At 35.7% G+C, this 12,594-nt stretch overlaps 1 protein-coding gene across 4 annotated transcripts in view; it reads left to right on the top strand.

Moving 5' to 3' along the window:
- The window catches only part of LOC138807197 (alpha-ketoglutarate-dependent dioxygenase FTO), a 385,313-nt gene that overhangs the window by 155,636 nt on the left and 217,083 nt on the right, over positions 1–12,594 (top strand). For all 4 annotated transcript variants that reach the window (XM_069992766.1, XM_069992762.1, XM_069992763.1 and 1 more), the window contains exon 5: positions 6,009–6,088. In XM_069992766.1, coding sequence (XP_069848867.1) covers positions 6,009–6,088 — 80 coding nt within the window. The remainder of the gene's footprint in view (positions 1–6,008; positions 6,089–12,594) is intronic.

Below are 12,594 nucleotides of genomic sequence, written 5' to 3'. Positions count from 1 at the left end.
GGAATATTTATTCTCCTGTTGTTGGATGAAGTAGTCCATTGATATCAATTATATTCACTTTATTGATGGAGTTTTTGAGTTCAACTGTGTCTTTAATGATTTTCTGTCTGCTCTATCCATCCTTTTTTGACAGAAGAATGTTTAAGTCTCCAGCCAGAATCATGTTTTTGTCTATTTATACTATGATTTATGAGATTTTTGCCTTATATTTTGATGTTCTGTTGTTAGATACATGCACATTAAGAATTGTTATATTTTCATGGAAAAATGGACCCTTTATATAATATTTTTTTTCATGACATTTTCTGCTCAGATTTTAGTCTATCTGTTTTATACTTAAAATTTTAAATTTATATTGAAATTAAGTTGTTTGCATGCAACATAAAAGTAAGCCTTAATTTTGATGTGCTTTGATGTTTTCATTAATTAAAAATATTTGTAAAGTTTATTGTAATATTCCTTTGGCAAAGCTACATACCTGTAAAATAGAAGTAAACATATGGGTCACACTTATCTTGTATTCTGTGATAACAGAAGTTGGATCATGTGCAAAGAACACCAATCTCTTTGCTCTTTATCCAGCTCAGGAATTTGTTCACTACAGGTTAGGAACTGTTGAGCTTGTAATTTCACTTATTTAAAATTTTAAAATTGGGCTGGGAAGGTGGCTCAGTGGTAGAGCGCTTGCCTTGCATGCATAAGGCCCTGGGTTCGATTCCTCAGTACCACATAAGCAAAAAGAAAAAAGCCGGAAGTGGCGCTGTGGCTCAAGTGGTAGAGCACTAGCCTTGAGCTGAAGAGCTGAGGGACAGCGCCCAGGCCCAGAGTTCAGGCCCCACAACAGGATCCCCCTCCCCCAATTTTTTTTTTAAATGACAGAAGAGCCTATGAGTTGTTCAAATCTTAAATCAGAAAAGAGCTAGAACTGAAACTGGAATATCTGACTTTTTTCCTCTAAAAGCTTTATAGCTAGGACCAGTGCCTAAGTTTTTATTACTAGTGTGGTCTGGTAATAAACAGCTTTACAGATTATACAAGTATATTAAAATAACTATATGTTTCTAATTCCTCACTTTGCTCACTTGTTTCGTTGCTATCATTCATTTCATTTCATGCTTACTCTAATATATGTGCATGTATAATTGAATATATTGTTTCTATTATTTTGAGAAAAGTGTTATGTTAGATCAATAGAAGATAAAATAGTCATTTTAATTTTTATGATCATGTGTTTCTTCTCTAAGGCTTTCATCTTTAAAACTTATTTATTGATATTGTAAAGGTGATATTCAGAGGGGTTATAATCAGATTAAGTCAAATGAAAGAGTACATTTGTTTTTGAATAATGTCATTCCTTACCTCACTTTCTCCCAGTTTTTTCCTCCTGTCCCAATGCACAAATTGTATAATTCATTTTCAACATCACTGCTTCATTTGCTCACCCTTCATACCCCCATTTCTGTGCCCCCCCACATTACCCTTCCAAAGACAGATAAATAAACAAGCCAAAGGGAAATGAAAACAAAAACATCAACAAAGGAAAAAAAAACTTTCTTGTTCTCATTTCCTGGAGTTCATTTTGATAAATATTATTTTGTATGGTCAAATACACATAGCTATTGTACCTATGTGATCCTCTACTAAGATCTTCCTTTGGTCTCACAGTGTGTGAATGCCTAGAGACATGTATAATTTATCATGTTCCAGTGTTGTTGTTGTTATTGTTTTTCATTTATCATCCAGGGTGTTTACTTGTAGATTTGTAGGCACATTCTAGTTACCACAATGGGGGAAACCATGCAATCTGTGTTTCTTTGGGTCTGGCATACTTCGCTTAATAAAATTTTTTCCAAATTTTTCCATTTCCTTACGAGTGGTATAATACTGTTCTTTTTGCTGCATGAGTGGAATTCCATTGTGTATATATATGTATATACCACATTTTCTTGATCCATTCATTTATTGAGCGGCATCTGGGTTGTTTCCATATCTTGGTTATGGTAAACAATGCTGCAATGAACATAGTTGTGCTTGCAACGTTAGTGTGGCCTCGTTTGTCTTCTATTGCATCAATGCCCAGGAGTGGAATTGCTTGTTTGTAGGAAAGTTCCTTGTTCAGTTTTTTAAGGAACTTCCATACTACTTTCCAGAGTAGTTGAACAAGTTTACATTCCCACCAACAGTGTAGTAGAGTTCCCTCCACAAGCATCTGTTTTTATTAGTTTTCTTGTTAATGGACATTCTAGCTTGGACGAGGTGGACTCTCAATGTTGTTTTGATTGGCATTTCTTTTAAGGCTAGAGTTGTTGAACATTTCTTTGTGGGTCTATTGGTCATTCTTACTTCTTCAGAGAAGTCTCTCTTTAAGTCTTTAGCCCATTTATTAATTGGCTTGTTGTTTCTTTGAGGACTTGTTTTTGGGAGGTTTAATTTTTTGAACTGTATTTTAGATATGAGGCCCCTTTCTGATGTATGCCTAGTGAAGGTCATCTCCCATTTTGTGAGCTTTCTGTTTAACCTTGTTAGTTATGTCCTTTGTTATGCAGAAACTCTTCAATTTGATTCTATACCATTTATCCACTCTTTCTTTGATTTGTTGTGATTATGGATCTTTACTTAGGAAGTTTTGTTCCATGCCAGGTAGCCCTAGTGTTTCCCCTAGCCCTTTCGGTAATACTTTCATGGTATCTGGCCTTACATTGAGGTCTTTGATTGATTTCGAATTGATTCTGGTGCAGGGTGATCTATAAGGATCTAGCTTAAGTTTGTTGAAGAGCACCATTTGTTGAAGATTTTTTCCAACTTGTGTTTTTAGTTCCCTTATCAAAGATTAGATGGCTGTAGGTCTGTGGATTCATTCCTGGATCTTCTATTTGGTTTAATTGTTCCTCAGGTCTATTCTTGTGCCACTACCAATCTGTTATTGTTACTATAGTTTTGTAATAGAGTTTGAAGTTTGGTATTGATATTCTTCTAAGTGTTCTTCCTGCTAAGGATTGTTTTTGGTATTTGGGGTACTATATTCTAGTACTATATTGAAGAGGAGAGGAGATTTCAAAGGAAATGGCTTTAGGTTTTCACCATTAAGTGTAATGCTGGGTGTAGGTTTGTCATATACAGCCTTTGAGGTTCTTTCTTTCCTAATGTAGATACCAGATTTTTTCAGTTTTTCTCTTCCTTCTTCCCTTCCTCCCTATCTCCCTCCCTGCCTCCTTCCCTCCCTCCCTCCTTCTCTCTCTTCTTTCTGTGTCCCTCCCTCTCCTCCTTCCTTCCTTCCTCCCTCCCTTCCCTTCCTCTTCCTCTTCCTCTCTCTTTCTCTATTTTCTTTTCTTTTGTGCTGGTCCTGGGGCTTTGATTTAAGGCCCAGGCACTGCCCATAAACTTTTTTTGAACTTTGCCACTTTGAACCACTGCTCTACGTCTGGCTTTTGTTGGTTAATTGGAGAAAAGATTCTTAAGGACTTTTCCTGACTTTGAACTACCATCCTCATATCTCAACCTCCTGTGGAGCTAGGATGTGTGAGCCACTTGTACCTGGCTGATGCTTTTACTAAGGATTACCTAGTAACTTGTAGTAGGAACAGCCTGGCTGCTGGAACACTGTATTCCCAGTCATCTGTAAGGTCTGGTTTGCTGAACCTACTGTATTCAGATGCTTCCTTTTCAGGACCTGGGAATTCCATTCACATATTCACAGTACTTAGCAAAAGACTTGAAACCTTCTGTAGATCTTCTTGCTCCCTCTCTGTGCATATAGTATTCCAGTATTCTGACTTACAAATCTTGCTGCCTTGAATATGTTCATAAACTCTAATCTCTGTCTTTTTAGCTGGCTTCCCCTTCTCTACTCTGTCTTTGAAACTATTTCTAAGTAAGCTAGGGAACCTGGAAGCATTATTTATGTTGTTTCTATTTTTAAGTGTCAGAAATCTTTGATTCATATTTTTGCTTTGTGTTCTAGTTACTTAAAGTAGAGGGTAAACTTTGGCACTGTTATTTCATAATAACTGACAATAGAAGCCCTTTAGTTGTCAATTTGCGTTTTCTTTCTATGTTTTCATATTTTAAGTTGATTTTACTGCCTGGTAGCCTTTGCCTCTTAACATTACTATCTTGGTATCATGGCAAGAGGCCAGTATTAGCTATGTAGAAAAGCATGTACTCTATTTTTTGCAGTAGAAGAAATAATACACACAGTAGAAGTGATACAGAATTTGTCTGCTGTATAACATTAATCCTTAGAATATGCAACAAGTTGTCTGTTGATCTTTCTCCTAACATGGTTTTAGTGGAGTATTCTTCAATTGATGAGTTTACCAGCTACTTCTTTCTTTTGTCATAAATCTATAGGCTTGAATTTTTTTCTCAGAGCTAAACATGTTTGGTGGAAGTAGTTGGTTTGTTGCCTGAAATATTGTTGACAACATTAATAATCTCAGTTACAGAAAGAAAGAGGCAGATTTTAGATGAAAGAGGTTCATCTCTGAATAACAGAAAAGAATTCTGTCTCAATTTATAGATATGACTAGAAGTAGAAATGTTACGTGAAGAACAAAGATATTCAGTCTATAAGTAGTTAATATCATGGTGGGAGAGTGTCATAGGAGTGGGTCATGTTTGCTGAGGTCAGTGTTGGTTCACTTTTGTCTCAGAATAATAATAATTATTATTTTATTTTTTTATTGTGAAAATACTATATAGAGGGGTTACAATTACATGGGCAAGATAATGAGTACATTTCTTATCAAGCATTGTAGCCTCCTCCTTTGTTTCCCCTTCCCATCCCTTCCCATCCTCCCCCTGCCCCACACACCCAATCCCACCCTCCCCCCCGCCTCCGCACCAAAGTTGTAAAGTTTGTTTTCGACATAATGACTTGTACATCTCATTGTTGCAACGGGTCCACCTGTATCCCTATTTAAATGATTTGTTTTTCCCCTTCCCCTCCACAAATTATGCCAACATCAAATATAGTGAAATCAGGGGTTATACTGTAGGGGAGGGACATACATAGCAACAAAGAAATAATCTTATAAATGTGTTTGAAACAATCGCAAGAAAGAAAAAAAACATTTGAATACATATCTTAGGGTTCATTTCCCTAACATCACCTTATCTGACCTTTTCTGCTTAGAATAATTATTGAATTATTAATACCATCTCCTTTTACTTTTGAAAGTGTCCTGGTTTGTATCATTTATGTACTAATACATATAATAAAAGATAATATTATAGATGTAAATAGCTATAAGACATAAAATGTTATAAATATGTAAGTATATATGCATATATATTTACATGTGCACACATATACATGCTATATATATATATTACCCCTACAAGCATTGATTTACAGAGTATGAGGTGTTAATATAAGGTGTTAATTTCCTATTCATTTTTCTTTCTTTTTCTTTTTGTTGGTTGTGGGGCTTGTACTCTGGGCCTAGGTGCTGTCCTTGAGCTCTTCAGCTCAAGGAAAGTGCTCTACCACATGAACCACAGCACCACTTCTGGCTTTCTAGTGGTTAATTAGAGATAAGAGTCTCATGGGCTTTCCTGCCTGGGCTGTCTTTGAACCATGATCCTCAGATCTTAGCCTCCTGAGTAAAGGCATGAGCTATTGGCTCCCGGCCTTTTCTTTCTTTCTTTAATATATATATATTAGTGCCAGATCTGGGGTTTGAACATAGGGACTGGGTTCTGTCCCTAAACTTTTTTTGTTCAAGGCTAGCTCTCTACTACTTGAGCCCCAACTTCTCTTTTGGCTTTTTGATGCTTAACTGGAGATGAGTCTCATGGACTTTCCTGCCCATGCTGGCTTGGAACCACAGTCCTCAGATCTCAGCTTCTTGAATAGTTAGGATTATTGGTGTGAACCACTGGTGCCTGGCTCATTATTGTTTCTTGAATGAGTTTGAAATTTACTTTGTATCTTAGTTAAATAGGGGATAGTATATATTAACTAATAATCATATTTTAGAAATTTTTTTATTTTTATTTTTCTTCAGATGATCTTAATGCCACCCACCAACACTGTGTTTTGGCTGGTTCCCAACCTCGATTTAGTTCCACCCACCGAGTGGCAGAGGTAAGTGTAAATAAAACTGTGATTCACACTTAACTCAATGTGACAGAAGTGGTTGAGCAAGCAATTTATCATGGAGCTTTAGATGAGTCCTTGATAGGAAAATTGCTTCCATCTAACTTAAGTTTAGTCTCTATTTATGTGCTTTCTTAAAAGCTTTTGGTTGTGTCAGATGCAGTTTTAAAGTTTATTCACAGGTTGGGATAAGTGTTTTGTTTCTTGGGATTATATTTCTTGGAGAATGTGAATGCCATTTTGTAGCCTTTGCTAGTGTCAGATTTTCATAGGTGATTGTAATTGTCAAGTTCAAGGGCAGGATATAACCAGGGGAAATGAGGTAAATTTGTATGCCTTATGTGTATATTCATTGTGGCTGGGTTCAAATGTCTGTGAATTAACATTTTTCTTCATTTTTTGGTTAAACTAAGTTGAGCACAAACTTATCAAGATGTTAAGGAGTGTTAGAACTCCCCAGTTGTGTTTGTAGCCCAGAGATTTCTTGCTAAAGTCTGCTCTCATCATCCTTTGGCAAGGGCTGCTGGTCAGCTGATCAGACAGAGTAGTTCAGAATGGAAAGTAAAGAGATGAAGAAAACACAAAAACACCACTGTCAAGATCCAGAGAGTAAGAGAATAATCATGAGAAGGATTACAACTTGGTGTACAAGTGTACAGGTCTGAGCTTTGCCTTCTACTTTGACTTTTTAGGAATCTATAGGGATAAGTGTGAGAACACAGGGCAGAAGTGTTAATGCCGTGTGGCAAAGAAGAACAAGAATGAGGCCTTTCTGGTTCTGAGTCTGTGATTTGATAAGGTGGTGGCCCTGTCTTTTGATAATTACGTAGCTTAATTGTAGACTGTCCATGTTGCTGTGCAGCAGAAAAGGCATGATTGACTTTCTAAGAAGTCAGAAAGTCCATCAAGCATTTCTGTCTCCCTCTTCAGTCTTTTCTTCTCATTTTCATTCATTCATTGTTTTAAATCTTTCAGTGTCTGTCATGTATTTGGGAGAAAGAGCTGTCAACATGACTGTTCTGTCCATTACTTTTATTGAACTTACATTTGAGTTGGGGAGACAAATGTTAAACAAATCAACATAGAAGTAATTGTCTGAGATTATTTGAGTTATGCTTCTGGGGAAAGATAAATGCCATTGGCAGGTGTTGATTGTTCTAAGTAGGTTCTGCAAGGAAGAAAAGAAGTGGGCAGGAAGGAGGGAAAGAAGTTGGAAGGAAAGGTGTCCTTCTTACATCTTTCCTAGTCTAACCTAGGAGAGGAGCCAAGCTCATTAGCTCTGCTCAAATGAATGTTCAATGATGAATAAACGCTTGGGAATTATGTTTGATAGGATAAAAGTCACACCTGATTCATGTGGTTCTTATGAGGATTAAATGAGTTAATGCATGTAAGTTCTTTTACAGTGACTGATATATATATAGGCAAAGATGTTAGCCACTAATACTGTTATTGAGTTTCTACTAATATCTTTTCATTTTTTTTCTGATGAAAAGGTAATAGGACATAGGGACAACTGAAGCTGTTTGTGTGAAAAGTTAATTGAAAGCTACTATTCAGAAGAAGAGATTTCAGTTCATTCATCCATTCTGCAAACTTTTGTTGAACTCTGTTCAACAAAATATTAAAATATTAAAAGAATATTAAAATATTCTTTTCTTTTTCGGTCGTGCTGGAGTTTGAACTTGAGACCTAGGCAGGTACTCTACTGCTGTTCTCTGGCTTCACCCTTCTTTTGTGCTAGAGTTTTAGGATAGGGTTTCCTTCTTTTCCCAGGCCTCCATACTGTGCCTAGACTATAGTCTTCCTATTTTAAAGTTTTCCAGTCATAGCTGAGATGATAGGTGCACACTACCATGCTCAGCTTCTTCCACTGACAAAGGATCTTGTGGAACTAATAGTTCCCGGTTGACCTGAAACTAGGATCCTACCTGTCTCAGCCTCACATGTAGGTATAATGTCAGTCCTGAGCCACTGTATCAGCTATAGGTTGAGAAGGGGAATTGTGGCTTTTTTCTCCAGGCTGATCTTGAGCTATGATCTTTCTCTTCTCAGCCAACCCAGTGGCAGGGATTATAGCTATGAGCCACTGGTTCTGTTTTTGGAGTTTGATCTCTGAACCTCACAGCTGCTTGCTTGGCTGGTGTTTTGTCATTTAAGCCACACCTCCAGCTCAGCTCTTTATCAGTTAATTTTGAAGATGGAGTAACACAGGGTTTTCTATCAGGTTTGCTTTGGAAGTACAGTATTCTAGATCTTAGCCTCTGAATAGCTAGATGACAGCCATGAACCACTGGTTCCCATCTGTCATTGTATTCTTTTAGGTACTTGTGAGCAGGAATGGCTAATATATTTTCTGAGTACAAGAATTTACCAGATGCAAGTAATTCAAGTTCAAGGTCAACTGAAGATACATATTAAGACCCTATCTCAAAAAAACAAAAACAAAAAAAACTAAAGCCAAAACACAAAGGATGGTTGCAGACTACTGGCAGGTTAAGTATAGAATAGAAGGTAGAAAGGAACATAATGTATCCTAGGTAAAGTGAAGTTTGTAATAAGCACTAGGATGGGTAAAGTGTAGACATTGAATATGCACAGGATTAGGTGGCTTTAAGACATTTTAGGACAGCTTGGAGGTGAGCCAGTATCAAATTAGGAATTTTGTGATTGCAATGGAATGATATATATTGAATGGCTATATGATACTGAGTGATGTTGTCTGGATCTCAAGGTGTGTAGGCAGTTGGCATCAATCATGAAAGGTGTGGGGTATCAAATTAGCTGTTTGAGCTTAAGTTGGTAGTTGTATGCTGTTGCCTGCTCTTTATTGACATCTTAGCAATAATTTTAGGAAGTGAAAAGAATGGAGATGTCAATTAAACTTGTCAGGGAAGAAATTCCCATGATTGATACAGAAGATATAGTGTAAGACTTGGCAGATGATTGTAAAGTAAAAATGATGAAAGTAAAAATGAATGAGTGCATGAAATTTATTGGATGTTTTCCATGTGGCAGGTATTGAGATGACTCTTGAGTTTCAAGTCTGGGTATTTAGGGAATTATATAGCTATTATCTATAGCCATATCATGAATCTAAGACATTAGATTAGGGGAAGACAGTAGCTCAGTTTTGAACAGAATAAGTTGGAGTTGCCACATGGAGAGGTCCAAAAAGCAAATGAAAACATGGGATTGGAAATTAGGAGAGAACAAGTAACTTTTGCTTCCTTCAATGAATATGCACAACAAAATTCCTGCAAGGAGCCCCTTTAGCATAGAATTAGTAAAGTACCCCATGCCTTGATTTCTTTTTGCTAAGGGACCACTTCCATCTTTTTGGTGGTTAATTGGAGATAAGAAGCTCCTGGACTTCTCTGCCTGAGTTGGTTTGGAACCTTGGCTATCAGATCTCAGTCTTTTGAGTTCATTTTCTTTTAGTTGTATTTCTATTTGGATATATTTTTCAAAGTTATTGCATTTATGAAAAAAAGCACCATGGAATTTTCATAATTTTGATCTTATAACATCTTTTTTAGAAATAAAACTTCAATAATAGAATGATATTGATAAAGAGATGTTTTTCTCCAGTATAATCAATAGTAGCGAGAAGCTGAGCAGATTCTTAATGCCTTTATGACATGTGATTATGTAATTAAACTGTTCAAATTCACCTTAATTAGCAACATTGAAAATTGTAGTTCTGAATATTTATGTATAAACAGTGGAAAACAGCATATAAATTGATGTTTGCATTGATTGCATCTATGTGTGGATGAAGATTACTATGGGAAGTAAAATTGGGTTCAAGTGGCAAGGTTATGTTTTTATCTCACTGAAAAATTTTAGCTTCATGTTACATTATTGTTATTAGTAGTAGACAAAAAGAAGTTTTCCTATAACACTGAAGATTTGTTATTTCCCTCAGTAGAAGAGGGGAACATAATTCATACAACTTTATCCCTCACTTTTTCCATAAATATATTCTTGTAGCATTAACATTATGTGATTTATCAGTGCCAAACAATATGTAGGAAATAGACTGCCTTAAGAAAGTAATATTCTGAAATTCATGGTAGTCCATTACTAAAGAAATCTATTCCTCTGTATTGGATAGATGTAAGTGGATTGTGTTTGATGGCTCTTGATCTTTATTTGACTTTACTTCCATTTCTAGTTTTGACAGAATGTTCTTGGGGGTCAACATAGAATATTATTTTTAAATTTAAATTCTATGCATAATTATTTTTGCATAGGTAGTTACTCAGATGGGTCAATATTAAAAATATGCCTAAGGTTATATATGTATTATCTTTTTCTTAAAGCTACAACCATTCTCGCACTTCTTATATGGAACCAATGTCATCAAATTTTTGGTATCCTTTTAATTAATACATATATACATAGATACATATACATAACACATACATCAATGTTGTCTACCCTGTATATTATAACTTTTGAATTTCTTTTAGAAAACTTACTGAAAATTTCTCATCAGCATATAATTCTTACATTGGCATAGGCAATGATTTTTAATATGACACCAAAAGCACAAGTGACCTAAGGAAAATAATAGAAAAAATGGGAGCTATAAAAGATAAAAGCTTTTGTATTTCAAAAAGTAAAGCACTCTTTATATCAACAGAGTGAACAGACAACAAAGAATGGGAGGAAATATTTGCAAATCATACATCATGCAAAGAATTTCTATTTGGAATATATAAAGAATACTTAGGTATAAATAATTAAAAACAAATAACCCTACTTAAAATGATAAAGGCTATTAAGAAATCTATCCCAAAGAAGGCACACAAATGCCAATAAACACATGAAAACCATACACCATCCTTAGTCATTACAAAACTGCTAGGGGAGACATCACACTTTATACCTACTGAGATGGCTACAAGGAAAGTAACAAGTCTTTGCTAACATTAACAGCCATGGGAACCCCTATACCATGCTGGAAAGAATGAACAATGGTGTGGTCACTTTGGAAGCAACCTGACACTCCTTTAGAAAGCTAAATGCAAAGTTACCCTATGACACAGCAATCACATACTCAGGTATACCCCAAGAGAAATGAAAACCATACACAAGCTTCCTTCATGGCTTGATCTCCATTATTGAAAAAATGGACATAGCCCCAGAAGTGGATACAGCTCAGAGGTTCATCACTATATGGACTGATCAACAAAATGAGGCATATTCAAACCATTGTATAAGTGGCCATAGAAGTATGAAGTACTAACACAAACTGTGACAGGGATAAACCATGAAAATATGGTCAGTCTGTGAAGCTAGTCACAAAGAGTCTCATTGTATGATTTTATTCATCACATGAATCTTGTCTAGAATGGCCACAGGCATGGATATAGCAAGTATACTCATTGTGGCATTAGGCTGGAAAGGTTGGTGCAAATGGGAGAGAGTGACTGCTAAAGGTCCCATGGTTTTATTTAGGGAAATAAATAAAATGAGCTAATTGTAATTGCAGTTGCACAAACCTGGAAATAACTAAAAAACACCAAATTGTACATTTAAAAAAATTTTTATTTTTATTTTTTGTGAACATACTGTACAGAGGGGTTACAATTACATGGGCAAGATAATGAGTACATTTCTTATCAAGCATTGCAGCCTCCTCCTTTGTTTACCCTTTTCATCCCTTCCCAGCCTCCCCCCCCAATCCTCCCTCCCCTCCCCGCACCAAATTGTACATTTTAAGTGGTTGAATTTTGACTTAAGTTATATTTTCACAGAATTTTGACAAAAAGCAATAATTCAACAACAACCTGATCATAAGTTCCTTAAACCAAATAAAACTCACTAAACCCAGAAAAATAAAAATTTCCCTTTCAGTCTGTTTTTATAGCTGGAAATAAAGTTGCAACATGGTTGCTTTAGCTAGTTCCTTATTGATGAGATATTTAGGTTGTTTCCAATCTTTAGTGCTAATGGATGGACATGTGATTAGTATCCTTGTACACAGACCACTCAATTATTTAGGAAGTAAATATGCAAGTGGAATGACTTTCTAGACATTGTATACTGGGGGCTCAGTATGTGTGTGAATTCACTTCTCCTTTGTATTTTTTCTTTGCAGCAAATTGGAGTGCCTGCCCTTTTGCTCTTGGCACTCTGGGGTCTTTGTATTAAAATATACATTATTCAAGCTTCTGTTTTTGGCATAGAAACTTTGTGTTCCCAGGCTTGTTGATGTCATATGAGTTAAAAGGGAAATAACTGTGCAAAGAATTTTTATACTGGAGGATATACCTTCAAGATTCTTTTCAAGAACTCAGTTTAAGTTACAAATATGAAAATAAAAATATTTAGAGGTACAGTGTCCATAATTGCATCAAAAGATTATATATCCATATACATATATGTCTATGTATATGTTTATATACATGTCTGTATACATGTATCTTTTATCATAATCATTTCATTATCAAAATAGAGATGCCGACTGTCTCATGTTCTATTCT

Source organism: Dipodomys merriami, unplaced genomic scaffold (assembly GCF_024711535.1).
Source record: "Dipodomys merriami isolate MVZ:Mamm:240054 unplaced genomic scaffold, mDipMer1.0.p SCAF_415, whole genome shotgun sequence".
NCBI lineage: Eukaryota > Metazoa > Chordata > Mammalia > Rodentia > Heteromyidae > Dipodomys > Dipodomys merriami.
Note: the sequence above shows the minus strand (reverse complement) of the source record. Positions and strands in the feature narration are given on the sequence as shown.